This window comes from Anopheles marshallii, chromosome X (genome assembly GCF_943734725.1).
Source record: "Anopheles marshallii chromosome X, idAnoMarsDA_429_01, whole genome shotgun sequence".
NCBI classification, from domain to species: Eukaryota; Metazoa; Arthropoda; class Insecta; order Diptera; family Culicidae; genus Anopheles; species Anopheles marshallii.
In genome coordinates, this window is record NC_071325.1 from 10,072,018 (window position 1) to 10,098,626 (window position 26,609).

The 26,609-nt window shown below is 47.8% G+C and overlaps 4 protein-coding genes across 4 annotated transcripts; 2 read left to right on the forward strand and 2 right to left on the reverse strand.

Moving 5' to 3' along the window:
- Nucleotides 1-9,740: 9,740 nt before the first annotated feature.
- Nucleotides 9,741-16,311, reverse strand: LOC128719208 (anaphase-promoting complex subunit 1). The gene is made up of 5 exons (XM_053812834.1): nucleotides 16,288-16,311; nucleotides 15,027-16,210; nucleotides 10,654-14,802; nucleotides 10,204-10,567; nucleotides 9,741-10,136 (listed from the first exon to the last, which is right to left on the reverse strand). The coding sequence occupies exons 1-5, from the start codon at nucleotides 16,309-16,311 to the stop codon at nucleotides 9,741-9,743; spliced, it is 6,117 nt and encodes a 2,038-aa protein (XP_053668809.1).
- A 760-nt stretch (nucleotides 16,312-17,071) lies between these two features.
- Nucleotides 17,072-18,074, forward strand: LOC128709698 (MICOS complex subunit MIC25). The gene is made up of 3 exons (XM_053804711.1): nucleotides 17,072-17,195; nucleotides 17,516-17,790; nucleotides 17,859-18,074. Exons 1-3 carry the CDS (start codon nucleotides 17,072-17,074, stop codon nucleotides 18,072-18,074), a joined length of 615 nt encoding a protein of 204 aa, XP_053660686.1.
- A 1,575-nt stretch (nucleotides 18,075-19,649) lies between these two features.
- LOC128714099 (transferrin) lies at nucleotides 19,650-21,646 on the forward strand. The gene is made up of 2 exons (XM_053808978.1): nucleotides 19,650-21,094; nucleotides 21,184-21,646. The coding sequence occupies exons 1-2, from the start codon at nucleotides 19,650-19,652 to the stop codon at nucleotides 21,644-21,646; spliced, it is 1,908 nt and encodes a 635-aa protein (XP_053664953.1).
- A 565-nt stretch (nucleotides 21,647-22,211) lies between these two features.
- On the reverse strand, nucleotides 22,212-23,847 carry LOC128711580 (uncharacterized). Its single transcript, XM_053806465.1, has 2 exons — nucleotides 22,918-23,847; nucleotides 22,212-22,847 (listed from the first exon to the last, which is right to left on the reverse strand). The coding sequence occupies exons 1-2, from the start codon at nucleotides 23,845-23,847 to the stop codon at nucleotides 22,212-22,214; spliced, it is 1,566 nt and encodes a 521-aa protein (XP_053662440.1).
- Nucleotides 23,848-26,609: the final 2,762 nt, after the last annotated feature.

Below are 26,609 nucleotides of genomic sequence, written 5' to 3' on the forward strand. Positions count from 1 at the left end.
GAAAACAGAAGTACGAGAGACATGTCTGGCGTCGTTCAACCGTCTACACACATCTTTGCGTGTCTTCGGTCACACAGGCGCTATTATAGTGTGTGGATCATGGTCGCGAAGAGGCGCGCTCGGGATGAAGTATGCTCTCTCCCGTTTTCGCTTTGATCTTAACCGATCATCTCCACTGTTGCCCGCCTGCTGAAGGTGTGTGGACATCATTCCAAAGCTAAAAACAAAAAAAAAACGAATGTAGTATCCACCAACGTTCTCACTGTTCGCGAAAGCGGAGTGAGTCATCCGCTTACGATGAGTTTTTGTCTTCAACTTTTCCAAACTAACGTTTACTGCCATCAGACGGATATCACAGAACGGATTCAATTCATGTTGGATGAATCTGATTTAGATTTGTAAAACGGAATGAATTTTTCGACTGGACCAAAGACTCTACATCTTTATTGTAAAGATTCATGAATCCTCAAAGAATTATACATTCCTAAAGGAATCTGCGAATGAATCAGGATTTATTTTTGACAATTCTTTCATCTTTGAGAATCTATCAATTCGTTGAGGTTTCATTAATCTTTCGATTGTCGCCCTCTCATAACATGAATGACTCCTCATGGAAGATTTATTTTAGACACGAAATCGTTGAACATCTATGTACTCTTTGAGGATTCATCAATCTTTGAATATCTACCAACTCTTTGAGGATTCATGAAAATTTTGAAAACAGTCCCTTGATATAGAGGATTCATGAACCTTTGAATCGTTGCCTCTAGATATGAATGACTCCTCGTTGAAGCCTCCAATGAATGACTCTTCCTAAAAAAAAAATTCTTCAAGCTCAACAATAATTTTTAATATAGAATTGTTCAAAAAGAAACATAAAAAACTATCTTTTTTCTATGTTTTGAACGTGGCCAATAAATACGCACTTGAGAGCCAGTGGTCAAAAAAAGGTATTAGATTATCTTTACTACCTTTCATTGTTGCGCCACCATTTTTTTTTTCGTCCTATTCTTGTGCTGCGGCGGTATCTCACACTTGCTCTCATGAAGCGGGACTTGGTATTGTTCAAGTGTTTCCAAGGAAAACACGTAAAAATAATACCTTTCGTCACATCCTTTTCAGCGTCGTTCGTTTCAAACGATTTCCCTCACCTTATGCTTCTCTTCGCTGCTCCATAATAAGGACACACTTTAAAAATTGTTTGACCTTTCTATCCCACGCTTACACCTATTATGCATTACGAATGCCCTTTTTTCTGAAGAACAACCGGCCAAAAAAAAAAAAAAAGAAAAGTGAGCGTGTGGTTGACGAAACAAACCACTTCAACCTTTATTCTAATCCCTTTTATGGAATTCAGAGAAACTGTCCCTGTCGAGCGGTGGGATGCTGTTCCTTTTGTTCCGAAGGGTGCCAATGAACCAGCCAGCAGATTGATTATTGCCTTTTTTTTTATAAACCGGACAGGAACAATGGAGGCATCTCCCGCGTCTGAAGTGCGTTTGGACATGAGCATAAAACAATAACTAATGCAAGATACATTGCATGTTGGTGCTATTGCTTTTTTTTGTAACAATTCCCATCGGTTGGTGGTAAAAATGAACAATGCACTCAATAAAACCAGCGATAGTAAATTTGACACCCGCGCCGAGAGTAAATGAAACACGTTGAAAAGTAACAAGCATCAGAAGTTGTTTCGCACCTTCATCAGGTATTTGTCCTGCTGGTGCATTAAATTGCAAAACCAACAGTAATTCTATCAATTCCATTTTCAGCACAGGATGATAAAAAAAAAATGGTTGCGCGAAGATGGAAAACATTGCAGCGTATTACAACCAGCGAAGGAGTGTAGGGTGCGTGAAGGAGAAGTGTAGGGTAGAGTGAAAAAGCGAAGGGTGATAAAAATCAGGGGGAGAAAAAAAAGAAAAGAAATTAACAAATTAAACAAACAACGTGCCGCTTGTGTGTGCCACGAATTTAGCTACCCGTCTGGTGGGCAGTTGATTGGGTCTGAGGCCTGGGGGAGGTGATGCGAACGGGGAGAAGCGGGTGTACTGTGATCGTTTGTTTGCTTTCATTTGCCTTCATTGTTTATGCTGAATACGCGGTTTAATCAAATACAAAAACCTTAACACGGTCTCCGTCCGCCTTGCGCACACTACCCTGTGCTGTGTGCTCTGCGTGTGTGTGTTGTGTTTGTCCAAAACGGTGAGAGTGAGAGGCAGTGTGTTTAAAAATAGCCTTTTCATGTTGCCCTGCCAGTTCAGCGGCACTTGGCGACCGTAGACCAATTACTCCCCAGTGAAACACGAAATAAACAAGCGTCCACACGCGTCTAAAGGCGAGCCCCAAGACACAGGACATTGGGGGGGGGGGGGGAAGAAAGCGAAAGAGGACACACGGCGAACTGCCCGTGAGCGAAATGATCGCATTTTAGCTGGGCGAGAGGGGCAACTCATCTATCGCGATCGAGTTCCGATATGCATCGTCGATAAGGTTAAGTTTTGGGGGGGGGGGTGGGGGAGAGAAGGGGGAGGGATGCGGCAATGTACAGCTTGACGATTGGGGTGACGCACATTCCGGCGAGTGACAGGGACTTAGGCGAAACAGAGGCCCCTAGCCGGACAAAACTTAAGCGCAAAGGGAACCCCAGAACCTGAAAGGGTTCTGGGAGTGGGGGGGAGAGGGGGGTCTATTTTGCGCACACGGGGGAAACATCTGGGAGCAGAAGTATTGAAAGCACGATAAACAAACGTTGCCTAATTAATGGCTGACTGTAGTCTTTAATCGCGGGTTTATTGATCTTTTTCGCACGGAAGCATGTCTTCTATTCCAAAGCAATCTATTCGGCTATAGTCTTCACAATAATACTGCGTGAGTCATGAAACTGAATGTCTTTAAACTTTAAACTGAATGAATGAATCTGAATCTCTATCTGAATCTGAATTTCGAAGATCCACAAATAATAAATCCTCAAATCCTCAAAGATTTTTTAATTCTCAAAGGTTCATGAACTCCAAGGAACTCGTCCAAAGAGCTTTCCCCCCCCCCCCCCCCCTCCCCCTCCCTCCTGTCCCCGTTCAACAGTTTCCAAACTACCATTTCGCTTAGAACCTCCACAAGGGACAAGATCCGCCACTCGGCTCGAGGATTCATGAATCGTTTCAGCGTTCTATCTTAGAGATGAATCTTTTGGGAGTCAATTCCTGATTTGAATCACTCCTAACTAAATATTCATATTAATAACTCTTCTCAAAAACAAAACACTCGTCTTGACGTTCGGATGCTAATACACCCAAGATCGTGGATCTAATCCCAACTGGACCGGCCCTGCCCGAGATGCACCGACCTGATTATCTGGCTAATTGGTAAAGCTCAACCTCAGTAACCAATTAGCTAGACCTAGACGAACCAAGGTACCAAGAAGACTATACGAGAGATCACAAGAAAAATCAATCGCCTAATCTAATCTCCACAAACACACATGAAGGAAAGATGTCCATTGCTGGTGGAGGCATGTTTAGCGTAGCTATCTTTAAGTCCAGCGTTAATCACGCTACAGGAGGCGAGACCAACCAGACGGTAGCGCGAGATGTTATTTCATATCGCGACCGTTAGAATTCCATCTTCTAATGGTGGAAATGTGCGAAGAAGATTACATCCAGAGACCGGCAAACAAAAACGGGTCAAGAAAAGAAACGACCGGCAATGAAGGGAATCCATCGTATTCTTTCACCAGAATGGCGTCTCGTAGTACCCATCAGGCGGATAAGCGTAATGTGCATCTCCCGGAAAACCAACCAGACCCGCTCCACCCCCGGTCCAAGCGGCATCTTCAAGCGAGCAAAACCGTTGCTCTCGCGACCGCGACTGTACAGGCCTGTACGCGCTAACGTGGAACGGTCGTCGCGACAGTAGCAATGGCGAAAACGCACCACGAAACCCAAAATCTGTTTCTCTTTTTTGCTATCGCACGATCGTACGCTTCCTCTGGGCAACAATGGCACGCGGCGGCTAATAAACTCGGTGACGGTGGGATGCACTTGCAGATTCACCTTCCTCCCCTGTCTGCTGCAAGGCGCATTCCCACGTACAAGAGCGTGATCGTATGCGTCAAAGCAACAGGACGAGGAATTGAAGGAGAAATAATAAAAAAGAAACATCCTCCGAACGACCTCCCCAAACAGCAAAGGGGAGCGACTGACATCAAACGACTCCCTAATGAGCTCACGTGCGAAACGAAAATACTCAGATTGGGATCAACCCTCTGCTTCGATACATAGCATAAACTTGTTTGGGAATGCTTTTATAAGAGCGGGATGGAAAACTCTCACAAGCCTACACAGAACGTCAGGAATTGCAATACAGCGAACATGGGGGGCACATTGACGGTTGACTCACCCGCTCCACGACGCTACCCAACATATTATGAGGTCACCCAAACAAACAAAAAAATCGTTCGAGTAAAAGTAAAATCATTAAACAATACGAGACATTGAGTTTGCATGCTGTGTGTTGATGCAGAACATTGCATGGTGCCTATAGCAGAACAAGTTCAAGATTTTTGGCGTTTGCTTGCGAGGAACCGCAATGAAGATGTAATAGGAACACACCTGGTGCTATCATTCTCTCATGCAGCAAATTAGAATCGCCAGCATTTAGTATGCACTGGTTACGCAACAAGAATGTCACTTTGGTACCCCTCAGACCGCAAACGTCTTCAATGGCCGTCCACAGAGAGGCTGAGGTGTGTTTGAGATGACCGATGGCGCGATGACTCATACAGCAATTGCAAATGGCTGGAATTTCGTAAAAAAAAAACCAGAATATTAGCGACCGTACGTGAGCGTGGCATACTGTACCGGGGGTATCTTAAACTTCTGCAAACTAGCAGCTAAAACGTGAAGCGCAACTCGTTACATTTCGCACCTCCACATGTGTGCAATGTCCTCCCCAAAAATGACCAGCTCTATCTGTTATTATCATGAAGGAGAGAGAGAGAGAGGGAGAGAAGAAAGGATGTCGCAATGGATAAATGCAAGGGTGCGAACCGGTGGAAAATTTGAAGTGAATCTTCGGCTATAAATATAGTTCCCCCCCAAAAATTATTCCTTATGCGACACATCAGCTTGTTCTCGTTTGCGTCCTGGGACAGAAGCAACAACAAAAATCCGTACCGGGATGTAACACGTGGCCTTACGAAGGTTAGAATGTACAGATCTTTACACGAGTTCTGAGATATCTGCTCATTACTACTTCACCGTGAAGGTAGCGTTGCGACATACTATGGTAGGCGACTCTAGATTTAACATGAATATTTGGGTCGGCTGCTATTGTATTGGTAGCGGCGTCGGACTTCACGCGACAGGATCGGTCCAAAATCCCATCTGGACCAGGACTATCCGTCTACGTGGTAAAACTAAGTCTAGTAAGCCAGAAATGACAGACAGGTCCTAGAAGGTCCATTACGCCAAGAAGAGAGAGATTTGGGCCGGAACAACCAACGATGGGTTCTACACCCATTCCGGTGACAATAGGAACGCGAACCCAAGGATGATGTCACATTTCATTACATATTGATAACAACCCTACAAAATGACATTTATGAATAAAAAATATTGAAAAGTGAGTAAAATATACTAACCCAAATCGTAGGTGCGCGAGGACACGTTGGCTTACAGGTCATGAATTTGGCACAACGCGAGCAGCTGTGCAGCAGTACGATTGATTGATGCTAATTGCATGATGCATCGAATGGACTTTTGTTGATGGACGTATACTTTTGGCGGTTGAGGTGACGTTTCTTAACTTTAAGTTTGTGTCTGTGATATTCACCGAACTCCAAACACGTTTCGCACCACTTCCTGTTTTCTTTTCACTACTTCACTTCACGAAGCACTTCACACTTCTTCCCAGTTTGATTGTGAGAATTAGAAGAAGAAAAATATCTACAAACAATATACAGAACAATCATTAGAGCGACATGAGAAACTTTCCGAATATGAGACACGTTTTCTTAAACAAAGAACGATTTCCAAGATATTGAATAATAGAGATGCAATAAGAACCGCCCCAACGATAGGATCCCTTTAATTTTGTAACGTTTTTTTTTCTCCGCACACAATGATGACAACTGTCATCGGTTCACTCGGTACAAAATTGAATTCGCAGAAACCGATTTTCGGAACATTGTGTTGAATGCTTGAATACACCACTACACCCTCCGGGTCTATTTGCGCGGCACTCCTGCAAACAATTATTTCCTATTGGGATGTTTCCGGGAAGTGAAAAGGTAGCGATTCCGTACTCATCATATCACACACAAAGTTAGGTAAAGAATCCACTAAACGTGTGCTTAGATTGTGGCATTTGTGGCGACGAAACATGCGCCTGTAGCTTAAGACAGCTTGCGGACGTTTTGTTTGCTTGTCACATTTTTTTCCGCGTTCTAGTCCCCCTTACTTTTTGTCCCATGTGCAAATATCTTGCGATATGCGATACATCCGGGGCAATATTCACATACTACTATCTTCTTAAACAGCCGCGTGTGTGCGCTCGCGCGCACACCCGCATACACACGCAAAACATTCAACCGGGAGTCCAAAGATCGTTGCCGAGAGACACAGACGGTGATCGCTTGATAGCAGAAAGAGCACGAACACGCGGCTCTGTCTCACTCTTGCAAATTTTCACCATACACCCGCTGTGGTTTCGTCTCCAGTAGCATTATCGCTAGCAACTAGACGCAAATCGCTAATGTGAACGAGAGGCAAACAGAGAACGTTACCGGTGTGATGTCTCTCCCCTGCCCCTCCTGCTCTTCCCTTCCCTTCCTTTCTTCCACACACTGTGTTATCGATATGTTTTGTTATTTATAATTCTCTCCTGTCTGCTGTTTCACTCACACGAACGCGCATTATCTATCGCTTGGTTGCCGGATTGCATCACGGGTACGAAAATGAGTGAGAAAGAAGCTTATCATCAAAGAAGGAAAAGGGAAACAAAATATTAGCTTCGGGTGTATATCGCTAGCGAAGGACACGGCAGAGTTCACCTTTCGTTTGTGTTATCACTTCACTCGGCAGCTAGCACACACGCACATATATCTCTCCGTCTGCTTCACCCGTACGCAACACAAACATGTCGCAACTCTCCCGTTTACTCTTTCGAACACCATCAGGCCGTTTATCACACGACTGTTTGCGTCCACATTCTTCTCTGTTTGGCACAAACAATTCACGCTAAAATAAGATTAATCATAGGAAGAACTCTCTAACAGTTTTCAAGCCGTTAAAAATCAGCAGTAATGATATTTTTTGTACATTGAAGGTGCACAAGAATAGATCTAATTATTGAGAGTGTGGTAACAAAATCAACTAGTTAAATCATTATCGGTAAATCGAATAATTCTTTTTTTGGTTTCTGAAGGACCGTGGAGGTTTTTAATTTTTCGCTGAAAGACTCAGTGATCTCTCGTTGATAGATGTGGCCCGTAATTTCAGAACAACGCTCAGAAAAAAATCACAATACAACCAAAGAATTGACCTTCACAAGATACTTTAATAAGGAACGATCGTTGAACATCTCTAGTCTAGGTTGAGATTAAAATGAAAAGAAGAAAAAGCAATCTGTTAAAACAAAATCTTAATATTCCAGAACCGCGTATACACAACCTACTCTACTTCTTCTAGTACACATTCTTCGTTTATAATTTATAAGCCGGTTTCACAAACACGGATAGATCTTCTTTTGTCTAAGCTCGTTAAATCAAAGCAAAAAAAAGATCGAAATAGCTGCAGCAACAAAAGATCAGTTCACGCTAGTCCAGGTCATTATTTATTCGGCGAAAACAGCATACGGAATCAGAAAAACAACACAACGTTTCGATTGAATTTCATTTTCGCACCGGGCAGTGGGATCTACACACAACCACGTGTCTGACTACTTACACACGCACACACCGCAGAGCACGATCGCTTGCATACCCAACACATCGCGATGAAATTCATCAACAGAACTTCAACCGCGTGGCTATGATTAGGTTTTGTTCTCGAATTGTACGTAGCACAAACAAAACACAAAACACCACACACTCAGACGCCGCACAACAGCAGTGTGCAAACTTGTTTTCCTAGCCACCGGGATGTGTTTCGCACTAAGCGTTCGCCTGCAGTAAAATGCTTCCGAGCGATGCCGCACAAAATGGTCGTTTAGGTGGTGCACTTACACACAAGTACAGCCTACCACATGTGCCAACCGGTGGAACTGCTTTATCGATGCCAACCGAATTAAATCACGCAACGGCGAACTGCGCGCACGACTTTGCAGAGTTTTTTGAGTTTCAGCGGCGCGACTGCCCGGCCGGTACACGTCCAACGGCTACGAGCTCACACAACAGTTTGAGCAGTGTGCGCACCGCTGAGCTGCCAGATTCTTTCCGCCGACAGCGCTGCTCTGAGAATGTTTCCATTGTTTCTGCGTGAAGTGAGAGAGGGATAGAGCGAAAGAGAGTCCTCTTTCTCCGACTGATCGTTTTTCGAGAATTTATTGGAGCCGCGGCTTTGTGATGCCAGCGCTCTCTTTCTGGCTAACCAACTTCACGGGTATCTCTTTCTCTGTTGTGTGTTCTCTCACTTTTACTGCGATCGTTTGGATCCTAGAATATACAGGATGTTCCTGAGATACGCGGTTTTTGAAAATGTGGCAACTTAGATTAATAGCACAAAATCTAGGCAAAAAAGATGAAACGGTCGAAAATACCTTCCTTTTCCATATAAAATGTTTGTTTTTAATTTCTGTTGATCCGCTTCCCCGGATTATAATCGTGTATCTCGGGAACTGCCTGTACAGCGGTGATGTTTAAAAAAATGTTAAATATCGTTTAGAAACAAAAAAAGGCTCTCTTTCAAAAAAAAAATTTCACAACAACGACCTTTGATTACTTCTGTTTGGATGATTGTTACAAAAGTTATGTTTGTAATTAATTTAAAGCTGCAAGCTGGATATTCTTATCGGAAAAGTCCAATTTAAAACAATGTTAGCAAACAGTTGATTCGTGAAGACATGTGATAGAAGTTTTAAGTTTAAACGTAAGCTATATAAAAATGAGGTTCTGAATTTTTCATTCTTGCTTTATTCTTCTTTCCGGTACTACAGACTCAGAGGACACATGGTAACCACGGTCTGCCATTTCAGACTTTCACTGACTCCTTGAATACTTCAAAATAATTTCAATACGTTGTAACATCTACTTAGCAACCAAAAACACTTATCCCACAGCAAGGAATACAGTAGTTTAATGTTTATTTGCATGAATTTCAACATATTGTGAATAATTGTACTGCATAATGTGTTAAATTCCGGGTTCTACGAAACGTAACAAATGTTTGAAACCCAACGGAATATTGCGGCACGCGCTAGGAATGATTTGTAACTGGGCAAATGTGTTGTAGTTGTTTCCCCGTTAGCTTTTAAAAGAGATGTCCTTTTAAAAATATGTTTGTTTGAGTTCGTGTGATTCTGTTTCGTATGATGTTTTCTACCCTGGCTTCTAATCTTCCTTATACTCAATAGAGAGCTTATGTTATTCGTAAATACTTCTTCATCTTCAACTGCAACTTGCGCTACACAAACAGGTAACATTCCTTGGCTTATTTCCTGCAATTGGTAGGTCTAGCCGTGGTTTCTATCATGTCTTTTTTGTTGGGCAAAATAACAACAATCTTCTCTGGCACACCGTTCCCTCATACCCGACCGGCGCTAAGTAGCGTACCGTGCGGTATATCGTACAGTACGAGCAGTTTCATCAGATTACCTAACTGCTCCCGACGATGCTCGGGATCCGATTCTTCTGCCGGTGGCTGCTGACAGTCGCTCTGCAGTAACCCTTCAGTTGGATCGTTGATCGGGATCGCATCCAGGCCCAAATATTGGCAAATGATAGGTTTGTAGCGATAAAACTGCTCATCATACCGCTTCCAGATGCGCTTGAGCAGTGACTGCAACAAGCTGCCGGACAGTAAGCATCGTGTGCCAGGTATCTTGTACGGCCAATGACTTTTGTCGAGTGCGACTGTGAACAGTCGTAGTTGCCAGGCGTCCATCGCTTTGTACGTTCGTTGTGGATTATCCTGTAAAATCTGCAAAAGGCAACGGAATGGGTTTGGTTAGAAGAGGAGCAGAAACACGCGGCTAGTGAATGCGTACCTGCGTAAGCCCTAGATATATAGGTAGTGCATGGAGCCGATCGCCCAACACGCAATCGGTCACGTGGTATGCGTACAAGCTCATGTAATGACGCTCGTGTTCGACCGAACCGGCCGGTTCCAGCAAGCAACGCAGTTTACGCGTATCGGGCGGTATCAGCAACATTCGCGTGGCATTGATCACCTCCGTCTGTCCGACGAGTTCCAACAGCTTCAACGGCTCATAGTGCCAAAGGCTCTTTGCTGCAAGGCTGTGGGAGGTTGCAGGTAGCTGGCTCGTTATGGGGCGCGCTGGATCTTCCTGATAAGACAAACATCTAGTGCGCTGTTTCACATCCACCCGCTCGTATTTCTTGAAGATAGTCCTGGAGAAGGTTAAATAACCCCACAACAACAAAAACAATCAATTGTTAATGAGGCACCAATGATGCGTTGCACGGCATTTACTTACTCCAAAATCTCCCAATTGAACTGCCGATCGAAGCGAATGTGCCAAAAGTTTTCATCGCATACCTCGATCCACGCCAGCGTGTCGAACTCGGGCAGCAGGCATGGTGCAAGCTTTTCCATCGGCGCCATTTCCTTACCGAGCAATGCATACCGAATGCGACACATGCACAGCTTGCCCGTGTCGATGCTGCGAGGTATAAATATGCGCGGTTCTATCGCCAGCACGTACAGATGCCGGAAGGCCTGCAGATGGTACCGATTGTCGTTGCTATAGGTGGGAAACTTCGGGAAGATCGTACAGACGAGGGCAGCGATTGCGGTCGGTGAGCGTGAGAGGGTAAACCGGCCGCCACCGAGAAACAGAAACCCGAGCGCCATATGGATAGCCATGTGGGAACCGTACGTCACCTGCAGTACGCCGATGCGCGAGCGTAACATTCTGACCGCACGCAGCACGCGCAAATCTCCCGTTCCGGCCAGCACGAGCGACAGGGACAGCAGCAGTACCATGCTACAATTTTCAACCATCTGACGACCGACGGCGCGGGCAAATTTGGACTGTGTTTCGGTGGAAAATTTGTGCAGCCTGTTACCCTGGTCGATAAAGTACAGCAGAAAATAGTTCAACGTTTTGACTGCGGCTTCATCTGCCGTGCCGGCGAACCGCAATCCAATCGCTATCGCACTGCCACACATAACGCTACAGTATGCCTGCGCGTAGAGCACCTTCTCCATCTGGTCCGGTTGCTGGTCAGCCGAGGGTTCCGGCTCTGCCATCGCTTCGTCCAGCGGTGACACATTCTGCTGTAACAGATCCGGTATCTGCTTGTCCACCCATTCGGGCGTCGGCTCTATACGGTGCCAGTGGATCAGGTGCAGCGCGATAGTGCGCAACTGTAGCAGATCGGGCCGCACGAACTGCAGTATGTAGTTGGTGGTCGGCGGTTCCAGCAGCTGGGAGATGGCCTCATTACCCGTCGCAAAGTACATGAGCCCGAGGGCGAGCGTCGCACCCGGTGCGGTCACGTCCAAATTGACTGCCGGGCCCTCCTTGATCTGGAACGAGGGCAACCGATACTTTTCCTTCTGCGCACCCACCATCAGGCGCCGGTTGTTACCGTTCATGTAGTAGTACAGCGTGTCCGGCAGTGCAAGATCATGCAGCGAGGAGCAACTATCGCCGAGACCGAGCGTCACCAGCCCAAGGGCAAGCCCGGCGGTCAGTGAGAACGATTCACGCTCGACGTAGTTCTCCATTTCCGGGCCGGGCGGGCGACCAATCTCCTGTAGCAGTATCTCCACCATATGGCGCTTTGCCGTCCCCTGGTATAGGAGTCCGACGCCCAACAGGGCCGCCACCTGCAGATTTTGCGACACGTCCAGCTCCACGGAAGTCGGTGGCAGCAACGCTTCCACGTGTATCGCGAGCAGCCGCGTCGTTGCGAGGTTACCCGTGCCACGATGTGCTGCGGCCAGGCCCAGAAGCAGCCCGAGCCGTACCATCTCATCGGACCGTACCATATAGTCGAAGATGCTGTAGATGGACAGCTTGCCCAGGTGGCCGGTGAGGCCTAGTGCCATCAGGAACCCGCCATGCTCGGTGGAGCTATCCGTGCCCGGCACCGTGTTGCGCACACCCTGCCGATTGTTGGAAATCCACGTCGAGGTCAGATGGGGCGTGTCGGGACAGATGCGTAAGCCGGCCGCCACACCGTTGTGGAAGGCGGGCCAGAGGCTCATGTTGGCCGGTACTTCTATCTGCTGAATTTCAATCGTGGTGCCACGCACCACATCGCGCCCGGAAAGGCAGAGGCGGGGTATTGGGACGGTTTGCGTTTCGCTCGGTCGACTCGAGAAGACGGTAAACATGCCGCGACCGATCGGCAGCGCCATTGTGCGCAGGCATAGCATGTACAGCCGGCGTTCCTGCTCCTCAAGAAACTCGTGATCGGGCACGTTCGGTGGCTGCGGTATGTTGATCTGTATGCGTTGCGAGCTGTTAAGAAACGCCCGCACATCGTCCATGCGCCGATCGTCCGGGAAGCGTAGCTGAAGAAACTCATCGTCCAGTCCACCCATACCGTCCTCATCGCGACCATGGCGAAAGGCGTCCTCCTTCTGGGCGCTCGTACCCGTACCGCTTGCCGATGCACCAACAGCCGTCACTCCTCCACCACCCGTGCCGCGTATCTCGATTTCGCTCATATCCTTTTGCCAGGTGTCGATCTCGTCGTACTTCGGCTTGGTTATGTATCGCTGCTGCATGTTGTCGTGCGCGTTCAGCTCCAGATCGGGCACCCATTCTTGCAACCCGCTGCAGACACTGTGGGCGCGCAGTTCTGGCCGCATCAGCAAGTTGTAGAAGACGGCTTGCAGCCCATGGATCAGATACTCACGGCACCCCTCCAAATAGTGCAACATTATATAGCGCAACGCGATCGGCAACTGATCTAGCCGGTGCCGTGTATAACCACGTTCGACAAGAAACGCCAACACGGTGTCTCCCGTGCGGGTAAAGCTGTCCATCGTGTTTGGATCCGTACCGCCGCCCGGATTCGTTTGCAACGGACGCTGCAGGCACAGCTGTCTCGAGTGTTGCTGTTCGAAGAATTCGCTCGACATCACCGCTTTCAGGTGTGCATGGACCCAATCGTGTGCTACGGGGATGCGATAGATATAAGCCACCAGCGTTAATGTATCGTAGCTAAAATCATTGACGCCGGGTCGGTAAGGAAAGGGCGTTTCATCGTGCAACCCTTCCAGCATTCGCTCGATGTAGCGGAGCACGTGCGGTGGTGAAGTTCGCGCTGCACCAAGCCGATTGAATATGGTGGAATCGGCAATAAGACATCCGTCATGCCGTCGGTACCGGTGAAGTAGCTCGGGAAAGTCGGTTAGGTAGTGCAGCTGGTAGGATTCCAGCTTTGCATCGGCTGTAAGACAATACAGGAAGTCCGCTAGCAACCGCAACTCGTCCGTCCGACACACATTCATTTTTAAATCCTCGTACAGCAGATGGAACATTTCCAGGATAACTGGAATGAATGGGTACAGACCGTTTTGCTCGTGATTTTGGTATGGTCGACTACCGCTGATCGATTCCGGACGCACTGGTACATCCTCTAACGGTTCCGCTGTAGCAATACGCACCAGAAATTCCCAATCGGCAGCTTGACCGTGCGAATTTTCACCACGGCGACGTTTCTTTGGTTCGTCGATACAGGCAGTACTGCCAGCACCGGTTGGCTGATGTCCACTAGCCGACACCCGATCATCCGCATCCGGGGGCCCAATCGGTCTACCCATCATCGTGAACAGCAGTGTACAGAATAGATCCCATTCTTGATGTGCGCTGAATCCGGCATGTGAACCAGGCACGTTACGTGTACCATACCAATGAATCAGAAATTCATGAATGATCGCATTCGGTAACGCAAGCCGCATCACTTTCAGGCAGCTCAGCACGAGCTGCGATTCAGCTACCGGTGCCAATGCCAACCGCACCAGTCTGTCATTGCCCAGCACCAACGTAAAGCGCGACCCGGTCGCATCACGCAACTTTACAATTGTGCTCGTGTCGGGAGCCATGCGTACGCTTCCGGTGGAAGAATGTATTGGCTTCGTCCCGCTGGCCACAGATCCGCAATGGACTGGACGTACGGGCGATAAAAAATGAAATTCCTCCTCAAATTTTCCATCCGCGACTGATACGTTCGGCAGTAATGTGCTACGGCGCGGGAATCCTTCCAGCAAGGAAGCTGAACCCACTGACGACGCGCTTTTCGTAGTGCTTGATGTTTGGTTTGTACGCAGCGGAATAAAGGGCGCCCCTGGTGTCTGGCCGGATCCAACAATGTTCGCACGGAAACAGTCAGTATGGAGCCCTGTTACGTGTAGCTTACCTACTGTCTGTGGGCCACTGTACAGCACCAATCTTCCCGAGGGCTCTAGCACCACGATCATATTTATGTGGTCGAGCGCGATCGCGGAACGGGCCGGTATCATATAGCTTCGGCATTCGCTTAGGTTGGTTTTGTTGTATTGAACAAGCGTAAGCCGGCAGGCACGGGATTGCAGGAAACAAATGTAAGTGTTGCCCACGAGATCGGTGTGCATAAATCCTTCAGAACCCATCTCGCCGTCCATTGAACTAAAATACGAAAAAACAACAGGAATAATTAATAATTAACAATAATCCTGCTTAATAGAAATCATAAGATTTCATTCATTTCAATTTTAAAAAATCGTTATTTTATTGAATATCACACAAATATTGCGTTCGACACTAATAGCAAAACACTAGACACTAGTAGCAAAATTTAATGTGACCACTGCAATCTCCATAAAATAATTAAAAGAAGAAAAATCACTTACCTCCATCGTGGAATGGACATTCTGCCGGCTTCGGTGCTTCTAATTGCATCCACAGTCCACACATGTTCCAGGAAGAATTGTGGTGCTAGCTTAGTGCTTCGCGTTTCCGGCTGTTCAAGCATAATACAATTACGATCCATTCCAGACATAACATCATCACCGGTGCGAGTCGGTTGCTCGGAGAATGGATTATTGCCCAACGGGAACGAGTTGATCCAAGACGATACGGTCGAACCGAACGTCTGCTCTAGTTTCGTGCTTGATCCCAAAATCTTCGTCTGCGTTTGTCTATGATCGGTGGCTGATTCATGCCCTGCGTCTGAGGGCAGTTGATTGCTGTTATCGTCTTCCGACTCCGCATCGGCAATGTTATCTACGCATTCTATCATGTCAATTTCTTCCTCGCCAGCCGGCCGCAAATTGTACACATAGTGCTTGCCGCATATTTCATCATACAGCAGCACGAGCGATACTTTTTCACATGAGAACACCATACGGTAGTTCGGTGAATCCAAAAAGTCATATTTGGAACCGATCGCCAACATTACAGGTTTCATTTCTTCTAGCGGAAAGGTAAGTGTAAACAGTCGGGGCCATGATACGCCTTCCCGGCTTGTCGTTACCGAATGGCTTGCGTTACGCTCGAGCATTATACCTTCTGGTATCATCCAGACTGCAGACACCGGACATTGCAGCATTGCTTTGTAAGTCTCACCACCATCAAGGTATACTTGTATCGTGTCCTTATCGATCAAGCAAATAGCGTCCTGGTCGGACTGGCTCTTCCCCGGCAAGGTCGTATCTGGTCGAATGAACTGTTTTGGGCAGAAAAACGCAAATCTGATTGGAGTATCACATGTAAAGGTAGTTTGCGGTAGACCTTGGGTTTCGTTGCCCATACAGTGCGTCCACACGGCAGTGTGACCTTTCACATATAATTCTTCTTCCTTGCAAAGATACGGTGTTGACACTCCATCGCAGTCAATGTTCTGCAAGCCCGTTTCGATAGGCTTTTCACGCAGTCGAAAAGTTTCGACCGGTTCGTTCTCATCCAACGAGATGTTCACGTTTTGCAAGCGCTGTAGCAACACAAAGTCTACTGGATGTCCGGTTATTGCATGCTCGTCCTCTACATTCGGCCCAGGATGATTTTCCACCACCTGACGGCCTCGTGGAAAGTATTCCTGAAAGGGAAACGAGTAATATACATGAAAATGTGCCCGTTTACAAAGTACGCGTACGCGCAGTGCTATGCTCATACCAGCGGTTCCGTGGCGGTAATCATTGTTTCCTTTTTATCATCCAGATTTGCAAACTTATCCGGCCGGCGGCGTCGACGACGGTGGTAATGGTCGAAACATAACCAAACAAAAAACGACCGAAAAGAGAGACTAGTTCAATTTCGAATTGTGTGTTATTTTCTTACGGGAATGTTGTCTTCGGCAAGTAATTAAACAATAACGAACAGTAGAAGCACGTAAGCCGCTAAAGAAATAACCTACAACACCACTCTAATGATGGGGAAGCCGGTGTATGTATAGGTACAACCGCATAGGTTGCTTGGGTGCGGATGACAACTAAGAAACCAAAACACAATAGCAACAAACATTTTGCGCGATCTGGCAAACGGGCAAGATCACAACTTTCAAATCGAATAACTTTTGAAAGCGTTAATCAATATTGATGCTTTATTCGGATGAAAACTTTTTTTAAAGTTTTTTTAAAAAGTGGGTCAGGCACTTCAAACTAGTTTTTAGACACATGAAGTTGATAAAACCATTGAAAAAAATTGCTTATAATTTTCTTAAGCTGTATAGGTTCTGCTGTATCCGTACCGCGGGGACCGCTTCCCGTTTGGAGGAGGCCTGACGTCCGTCATGAAATATGTTGGTTGGGAAATTTCGTTTCCTGACTGATGGAAGTGACAGCTGTCAAAACATTATCTGTTGAAAATCCCGTGCAAAAGGCGAAGCTTGAAAGCAAAAGCAAGAAGTAACACAGCTGTTGAGTAGGGTTTTACGCTTCGATTTCAAGGGCCGTACGCGATGGGGGCCGCATCCAGCAATCCGAGAACGCTGGTGGTGAACAACGACTCACCCGCCGGCCTGATTGACATTTCCGATGATGTAGTCCAGCGGCTCAAGAGTGGCCTTCCGTCCAAGGCGCAAGGTGAGTACTGCTACGTTGGTGCACCCTACCTTGCAATTCGGCAATTGCATTGCACCGGATCGATCTGCAAGCAGAACCCCTCCACCCCCCTATTCTTCTTCCGCACATGTAATTCTTTCCATTCGGCTTTCTGGTCGCTAATCGCTTGGCCAAATGAAATATGCCGACGCGTTCGCGTACTTGTTATAATCCCGGTTATGCAACCGCAAAAGGGGGAAAACTCGCTGTCACCTGTGGCCCCAGGCTGGAAGGTGCATCGAAGGCATGACAGGACGATTGCAGGCGATTAAAATGATTTTTCTGCATCAATCAACCACCAGGTAGGAATGCGGATGCTCAGCAACACCAACAGGCGCAGCAGGGTAGTGACGATGGCAGTGCGCCCCCAGTTCGCGGCCCAAGCTCCTACCCAAATCCGCCGGTTCCACCGTCGATAGTGTATCAGGGTGAACATCCGCTTACCTCGATGCAGGTACTGCAGGAAAAAGAACGGGAGCTGCGTGAGAACGACGTTTACTGGACCCAACGGCTGAAGGCGCTCGAAGCTAATCTCGCCAAGACGAACCAGGTGCTGGAGAAGGAATACAGCGATGCGGTAAGGCGAACTAAAATAGGATAGGTTTTTTTTTATTCTGTAGCTATTAACTTGCATCATTGGTACAGGTTTCTGACGTAAAGAAACGATTCGCTACGACCGCCGTTCAGCAGCAGCTGCCACCCTGCCAGGATCTGAAGGCGAAGGTAATCGCATGCTACCGGCAAAATCCACACGAGACGCTGCGCTGTGCTGAAGAGGTAAAGCAGTTCACTGACTGTGTCAACCAGCACCGAATTCAGCTGCTGCAGCAGCGTACAGCGGCCGACAATGAAAAGAAGTAAAAGGTCCGAACGGAGGCAGGCAGAACACACACGTTCACACGGCACGTCACCTCAACTAAACAACATACCCACTACAATGGTGATCCATCGATGCGACTAGGGCTCCAGCTCTTAATGTCGTTCAGCTGCGTAATCGTTGCTTATGCCTCTTCCCCTTTCGAGTGTTTGTCTAGCGAGAATGTTCTCGATTCATTTATTCGTTTGTAAATATAAAATCAAAATCAAACGATGTACCGGATGAAGGTTTTTCGTATTCTTTTTTTCTACTATATTCCCGCTGCTATATTAATAATAATTATTAGTGCTTTAAGTAAAACGAGAACTGGTGACATTTCCATTAAATCTAGCACGGCACAGCCTTTTTTACTTGATTACGTTTTAACCTACGGTTCAAATATTTATTCGTCTACTGTCCATACTTTATAAAGTTTAATAATTAAAGATGATAGCAGGCATGAAGAGGTTACATTTTTGTGACACGCATTATCGTTTCCAACGAGCTTAAAACAAGGGATTATTGGCATTGGGGAATTATTAAAAAAGAAAATAAAGATAAAAGTAATTATGACCATCAAAGGCATGAGTTCAATTGAGACTGTTTTTGCAACAATATTGTGGTTGAAAATTTCATAATCTCATGCACCAATGCATACTTGCCTTAACTTTCTTCACATAAAATTAGCTTCGCTATTCAAATCTAAACAGTTTAAAGTTGTATCTTGGTTCATGGTTCATTCCAGTGATATGAGTATTGATTCTGAGGGCTTCGACTATTTCTTCACAGATATATTATTAAGGTATCTCTTCGGTTTGTTTTAATTAAAAATTCGTGGGGAAAAATCGATGCGATTAACTACAGTATAACGCAGAAAGGCAACCAAAAATTCAATCTTTTAAATAGATTGCGCTATCTGTTATAAATGGTCCTTAGTTCAAACGTTCAGTGCCATATTATATTTTCGTTTAGATAATCATAACAACGAAGTTGCAAGGCAGGATGAGCCTTGATAGATAGAAGCATAATTAAGGGGAAATCCCGTTGAAATCTCAAACCTTACAAAAATAGTATACAAAATCCCCTCTGTAAGCAGTGGCTCTTAAGCCATAATATATAACCAAATAAACGTCCAAAGCAGTAAGACCAATTTAAAAAGCAATTAAGAGATTAACTTACAGCAATAGTTTGTTGCAATAGTTTGTCCCGAAATGTTCTGTCGGGAAACAAAACTCATATTTAAACAATTCAATCAATAAAGAAAATTTATATAACTAATTGCATTCTGAGATTCCACTATCTATCGTCTGTATTTATGAGATATATCGGCCTAGCAACAAAGCAGATTCGCTTTTAGTAAAGTACAAAATGATCAGGATGATCATTGATTGAGAAACACTGGGGTTACGGGCTTGGGACAACGGCAAAAATTATCAACATGGACGCGCGTGTGGACGCTGGTACGGCAGCGCAGTATAAAATGGGCCTGAGATCAGTAGTAATGATCAGTGAACGAGTTGCTACGGCACCAGTGACGATCGTACACATTTGGCGGAAGGAACGCTCTCACTGTCTTCAGGATGAATTCCTGTGTCGCGCTGTGGTTCGTGCTATTGGTAGCAGGTGTTTACGGTGGACCTGCGGTAGACAGGCAGGATGTCCAGGATGCTGCCAAATATCGTTGGTGTGTTCCGGCAGAATTATTCGACGACTGCGTGCGTATAACCCGCGCAGCAGACGTGTCGATCGGGTGCGTCGCTGGTATTGACCGGTTGGACTGTTTGCGTAAAGTGCAGCACCGCCAGGCGGACTACGTTGCGGCAGATCCGGAGGATGTGTACGTTGCATCACACTTCGACAATCAGGATTTCACCGTGTTCAGTGAACTGCGCACGTCCGAGGAACCGACCGCCATGTTCCGGTACGAGGGCATCATGCTGGTTCGTGCTTCCGATAACTTCCACAGCTTGGCCGACCTGCGCGGCAAGCGTTCGTGCCACACCGGCTTCGGGCGGAATGTGGGCTACAAAATTCCGGTAACACGTTTGCTGCGTGCGGGTGTGCTGAAGCTCCCTGTCGGGGACGTTTCGTTGTCGCCTGTTGAGCGGGAGCTGGCTGGCCTGTCGGAGTTGTTCAGTGCGTCATGTCTACCGGGCAGCTACTCCTCCGACGCTGGTATCGATCGGCTGCTGAAGGGTCGGTATGCGAACCTCTGCGAGCGGTGCGATCAACCTCAACGCTGTGCCAAGGATGATCGGTTCGCCGGGTATGAGGGTGCGATCCGCTGCTTGGTGGAGAACGGTGGTGACGTGGCATTCAGCAAGACTATATACGTCCGCAAGTACTTCGGACTGCCCGTGACGCCCGGTGGAACCGCAGCGCCTGCGCTTAACCCGAACGCTCGTACGGAAGACTACGCTTACCTGTGCGAGGACGGCACCACACGTCCGATTGGCGACGGGCTGCCAGTTTGTTCCTGGGCTCAGCGTCCGTGGCAGGTACTGCTCGGCAATGGTGATCTAAGCGGCGCAGGATTGCGCGAACTGCAGGCGCTCAGTCAACAGCTGCGTCGCTACTGGACCGAGCCAAACAATCAGATATCCGACGCGGACCGCCGCACGGCCCAGAAGCTCTGGATCGATAAGAACGCACCGATAGTAGATCGACAGCAAACGGTCGCACCACGCGAATACCTCGCCCAGGCGAACTATGCCGAGGTGATCGAACGTGAAGGACGGTTTGGTAACACGCTGCGCCTCTGCGTGGTGTCCGAGGATGAACGTCAGAAATGCGACCTGATGCGCCAGGCTGCCTATTCGCGCGATATTCGACCGGCACTGCAGTGCGTCCTGAAGACGGTCGACGCATGTGTGGCCGCAGTGCGGGATGGTACCGATGCCGACGTGGTGGTGTTGAGACAACCGAACGGGCAGCTGAAGCCGCTCCTGTGGGAAACATATGATGACGTAATGGTAGCGGTTGCTGATAAGACAATTACCAAGGAACGTCTGCATGATGGTCCGGTGTAAGTACGACCCAAACCACCTCCAGATAGCTTAAGATTACACGCAAGATTACGGCTCACGGATCTTATCGTTTGTTTTCTTTTTCCAGTGCTCTGGATACATCGAACGAGCAGGCCGTCGGAGCGGCACGCGTGCTCTCCTCGAAGTTACCCTCCCTGCGCACGGTAGACATCAGCTCGCCGGACGGTGCATCCGCACCGATCCGTATCGTCCGTTCGAAAACACTGACCGCTGGTGGTCCGAATGCAGACAAAGTGCTCGTTTGTCTGGACCTCAGCTTCCAACCACTCACGAACGCAGCGAACTGCCACCTGGAGTCGACCGTGAACGCCGAGCGCAACGCAGCCGCCATCTACGTCCGGAAGCAGGTGGATGACGCCTTGCGGGATAGTGTCGTACACGCGTTCACTGCCATGTCGGAAGCGTTCGGACGCGGACAGCCGAAGGAGCAGGTGTTCCGAATGTTTGGACCGTTCCGACTGCAGAACGGTGAGGTGAAACCACATCTGATCTTCCACGACTACGCATCCGAGCTGACCGTGAGCAAATAATCGATAGCTCGCGAAAGGATCTAACGAACAAACCTATCACAACTGCTGCCCCCTGCCGTTGCGGGCTATATTTAGTGTTCTAAATGTGTGTGCTTTTTAGCAACTTCATCAATCTATTACGGATGCAAGGATGAAGAACACAACTCATATTAGCTTATCACGGCGCTTATGCACTGCAAGTGCTGCGCCGTTCCCTTGTGCTAACGAATCATAAATAAAGCTTCTTGATTATTCGACGACAAAACATCAAAAAGGTGCTAGTATTTGATTGTTTTATTAACATTATGGTGCTCATTTTACACCAAAAAAAAAAAAACACCTTTTACGAATGTACTGAGCCGCTATAAAGAAGCGAGATAAAGTGTCGCACTCTTTTACCACCTCCATATTGAACTTCATCTACGGTTGATTATTATCTTCACTGGTTTACTGTTGATTGTTGACTGGTTGATTGTTATCTTACTTCCTCACCTTAGAAACTAGCTAACGCGGTTTGTTGCTCCGTAAAAAAGCAGCAGCATAAACCAGATAGGCAGAATAGGCAGAGCCGTTACATCCGGGCAGCTCACTTAATGCCCTTCTTGTCGAGAAATTTGGCTGCCTTGTACACCGTGACGTTGTAAAACTTTGATAATCCCGTGCCCTTTGCGGGTTTCAAGGCGAGGCTCTCGCTGGAGCCCCGTTCCACACTGCCGTTTGCCTTGGGCGAGGTTTTACGCACCGCGTACTGGGCATGCATCCGCACGGCCTGCTCCCGTTCGGCGACCTTCACCCGCACTAGCTGCTGGATCGGTTGCAACTCGACCTCCTGCCGCGGTGCGGCAGCATCCGGCAGGGCCGGTTGCGCCAACATAGGAACTGAGGCAGCCAACCTCAGGCTGGACGATCGACTAGGCGAGTTGTGTTCGCACCGTGGCCGAACTGCGCTTCCGGGTGTGCCGTCGAGCGGCTCCTGCTCAGCATCCGCGTACGGTAGAAACACTTCATCGTCATCATCCAGTGGGAAGGTCGGATCGGTGTTGCAAGACGGTTGCTTCCGACAGATGATGTTCCCTTCGGGGACTGCCTTGAGGTTAACATTTTCGATGTGCTTGCAGCAGTAGTCGGTTGGCAGATGCGAAGACGACGCGGTGCTCAGCTTCATCAAGCTTTGGCTGCGTGACGGACCAACCTCGAGCACTCGCACACGGTAGTGTAAAACCTGCGGGTTGAATAATTGAAACAGAAGCTCAGGGCAATGGACATGCATATCTCGTATCCGTAAGTCGTACCTTGTCGTCCGTCATGAAGCGTAGCGCATCCGCGAGCGGAATCTTGGCACAGTGCCCATCCTTCAGAAAGTCGGGATCGAGCTCCGAATGGCACGGGAAGCGCTGTACCAAAAGCTTCCAGCTGTCCACCGGCGAATATAGCTCCAGCTCGAACGCGAACCGTGCGCTCACCTTCGTTTCCTTGGTAGCGCAAATAACCGTCCACAGTGCGGTGCGACTGTCCTGATCGTACACCTGGTAAAGGTTAAATGCTTCACCGTAGGCACGCAGCACGTGGTAAGCCACTACCAGCTGCAGTTCCGAGGCGCGCTGGTTAGCTTCGGCCCCAAACTCCCAGCGCAGCTCCACCGTCGGCTCCTGGTGCACGTGGTCGGCGTGTGCCACCAGGCAGTGGCCCATCCAGTCCCGCTCGCAACCATGCCATCCGCAAGACCCCCACACCTTACCCATGAAGCACTCGATCAGCTTGTACCCGCACCGTTCCCGGTGCCAGCGCAGCAGCTGCAGCGGCAGCCGCACCGCACAGCCCTTGGCGGCGTTTTTGCACGGGAACTGCACTTTGGACACGATGGCTTCGAGCGTGTAGTTGCGCAGCTCGGTAACACGGTCCCCGCACAGCGGACAGATACCCCGCTTCACACGGCAGATGGCGCAGATGCTGTGACCGGTGCCGCACATGGTGATGGGCCCGTCCATCGGTTCCGCACAACCCGGACATTTCACCTCGCTTACGATGCTGTCGTAGTGTTTGAGCGTGATGCTGAACTGGCCGTCCCCGTACACGTACAGCGACGACTTACGGCATCCGGAACCGTCGGACTGGATGCTCGGCGATTGAGGCTCCTCCAGAGTCCGCATCCGCACCACTGCCAGCTCCGGATCGGCCAGATCGGCCTGAAACCCATCCGCTTGAGTGGTGGAGGCTTCCATCTTTAATCCGATTGATTGTGGACACTCGCCGAAGGGTCTCACGTTCACTGGGTGGATAAGCCGAGCGTACCGAACTCAACGACACTGCAGCAACTACTGACCGTGTGCTGCAACGAACCGTATCATCGGACTTGTGGTGCAGCTATCTCCACCAACTCACTCAGGTTCATCGCCCACCTAACGCCTCTCTCTCTTCTCTCTTTCGTTGTGCTGGACGACACCCATCGCATTGCCCCGATCGGTATCGGGGCATTCTGGATCGGTTTATCTTATCAATCATCACCGCCATTGCGACGAACGTTGCGGCTTTCGGCAATCAATGCGCCGCCATCCAACAGGTACCTTCCAAATAAAAACAGTGCACAACAGTCCACACCACCCATCCCTTCTCTCCCTCTGTTCGTACCGTTTCTAAATTCCCCCTCCTTTTGGGCTTCTTGTGGAGCAGTACTTCCGCATTTAGCCTCCACAGCGGAGTGGTTCGCGCTTCACGGTCGGACACGATCGATTATCGAGCCCGGTTGTGGCTGACCGTTTTCACCCTTTGGCGTACTGCAGGAACGGGTGCTTACGTGGGCAGTGTTAAATGGGATTAGGGATTAGGGATGGCGTCATCAGGACAGGGAACGAACGGCCTCCCCTCCCTGGTAATCTTCCAGTTCGGTTAAACCTACTCCCCTCCGGGTTTTCGGTCACGGGCAATATTTTCCAATTCTAGCTCTTTACGTGCCAGGCCGGTAATCTTGTGGGGCGATGCACAATTGGGGTAAAATAGAATGTAAAATATGTGCAACTGAAGTTCTCGCATTCTGCCGCTTGGTAGGGGCAGTCACACATTGACCACATGCGCTCCACTCTCATGCGTTGTGTGTTATTTTGGTTTCGTCCGAAAGCGGGACACACCGTCGTTATTCCCCGACCATTACGAAGTCACTCGCAATAGAATGTCTACTTCGCTTGGTTTTTTTTTTTGCCAGATATTTGCCGTTTATCTTTCTCTACTGCGCAGCCCTTGATCTATCACAGTGTTTCGAGCTTTGCCATTGTTCTATCTGTGCAGAATTCTATCGCGCCTGATAACCTTCTAGCAATCACGTTTGAACAAACATTGGCAAATTCGTGTCTCAATAAAGCCGGTAAAAGTGTATCTCCAATGATTGTTTACATTATGAAAATAGATTCGATTGTTACATATCATATTTCTTGTGTGTGTGTGTGTTTTTTTATGCTAGTGAGGTAGAAAGTTTGCTTCCCGAGCATTCTGGAACTTTCCCGGTGGTAAAGACCATTCTCGAGAAGTTTTTGGGAAGTCGTCGTATTGTTTTGGATAGCGTGTGGAAATACAAAAATGTGTCAGCACTGGATGGCACAAACACTACTACACTTTTTATTACCGCCTGAAGCACACGTACTTCCCGAAAACAGCGGGAACTCATTTCGGGATGGGAGGTCTATCACAGGGTTGTTCATATTAAAACAGAAGGAATAATGTTTTATTAGCGAAATTATTCCTGTGCGTGTGGTTGTTTTTTTTTTATTTATCTGAAGAACGGCCGTATATATTCTGTGCGTGTGGTTGTGCAAATTAAACTCAATATCTCTGATTAATACTTGATAAAAACAAATTGGTAAAGGTGATATTCCACGTGAAGTTGTTGTAAAATAAAATTGGTTAATAAAAATGAAAAATTATCTATAATTTCTGGACAAAAATAAATACCAATACCCACCGTACGTACCCTTTTATTTCACGACGCTTGAGAAATAATATGCCTATAACTGTGTTGTTTTTTTTCCTGTAAACGCTGCGTATGTAGCTGTGCAGCGACGAGTGCCACACTCACACATGCTTATACGCTCATAGGCGGATACCGAATTCACCACGCAACTTTCAACTCATTCGTAAAACAGTCGCCATCGGTGAAGGTTTGCCTATCAGTGCTGTTGTGTGTTTATTCATGACACGGAATCTAGTACTTCTGACCATCAGTTGACAAAGTAATGCTTCAGCGTTTGTGAAACTACAGTGCATAATTGAAAATAAGTACATTTAAGCAGAAAGAAGCTTGTGGATTGCAATTTTTGTCGGTGTTTAACCACACGTACACACATACATATGCAAGCGTAGGCCGCGGTGTGGTGTAGTACGCTGCAAAGGTTGTGCTAAAGCCGGCTTCTTGAGTGGTTAGTTTGTGTCGGACGAAAGCAAAACGTGGTGTACAGGCAATACAATATCGTTTCTGTAACATTCAGTGCAGTGAGGAATAGAAATTTTGCCCTTCGCTAACAGATTAGTCCATCGTGGAAAAGAAGAAGCATTCAGAATTGTTTCGCGAAGTACAATCACACACCACTCCAAGGGCTGCCTGGTCCTGGTTTCGGGTGGGCGTACGTGTGTGTGTGTGGGTGTATGCGGAACGCAAGAAAAATAGAGTTTCATCCGTTAGGTTATTTGTCCCAATAAGTCTGTAACCACGATTTCCGCAATAGTTCGGTCCTGCGAAGCGCGGAAGTTTGGAACGAACGTTTTCCACGTGCGCGAGTGTTGGTTTTTTGCGCCCATAGGGACTTGTACTACGCAGTTGGAAGTTTGCTCCACACCAGCAAAAAAAGAGCGAAGGTGTGCGTAGATGTTGGTGGTGTAGTACCGGCCCCATCCGGTTCGTCGGGCTCAGAGAGACCTGCTCTTTGGAGTTCTTTCATTTGCTGTGGGGAGTTTCGTTTTCTTTGTACCATCGGCATCGTTGGAAAGAGCAGTGAGA

Bases quoted from the DNA above. Each gene is read 5' to 3' on its own strand.
- LOC128714099 (XM_053808978.1), top strand. From the start codon at position 19,650: ATGAATTCCTGTGTCGCGCTGTGGTTCGTGCTATTGGTAGCAGGTGTT. The intron at 21,095-21,183 runs GTAAGTACGACC...TTCTTTTTCCAG, and splicing joins CGTCTGCATGATGGTCCGGT to TGCTCTGGATACATCGAACG.
- LOC128719208 (XM_053812834.1), bottom strand. From the start codon at position 16,311: ATGATTACCGCCACGGAACCGCTG. The intron at 16,211-16,287 runs GTATGAGCATAG...TTTCCCTTTCAG, and splicing joins TTACCGCCACGGAACCGCTG to GAATACTTTCCACGAGGCCG. The intron at 10,568-10,653 runs GTAAGTAAATGC...AACCTTCTCCAG, and splicing joins TTCAATTGGGAGATTTTGGA to GACTATCTTCAAGAAATACG.
- LOC128711580 (XM_053806465.1), bottom strand. From the start codon at position 23,847: ATGGAAGCCTCCACCACTCAAGCGGATGGGTTTCAGGCCGATCTGGCC. The intron at 22,848-22,917 runs GTACGACTTACG...TTCAACCCGCAG, and splicing joins GCTTCATGACGGACGACAAG to GTTTTACACTACCGTGTGCG.
- LOC128709698 (XM_053804711.1), top strand. From the start codon at position 17,072: ATGGGGGCCGCATCCAGCAATCCGAGAACGCTGGTGGTGAACAACGAC. The intron at 17,196-17,515 runs GTGAGTACTGCT...ATCAACCACCAG, and splicing joins CCTTCCGTCCAAGGCGCAAG to GTAGGAATGCGGATGCTCAG. The intron at 17,791-17,858 runs GTAAGGCGAACT...TCATTGGTACAG, and splicing joins AGAAGGAATACAGCGATGCG to GTTTCTGACGTAAAGAAACG.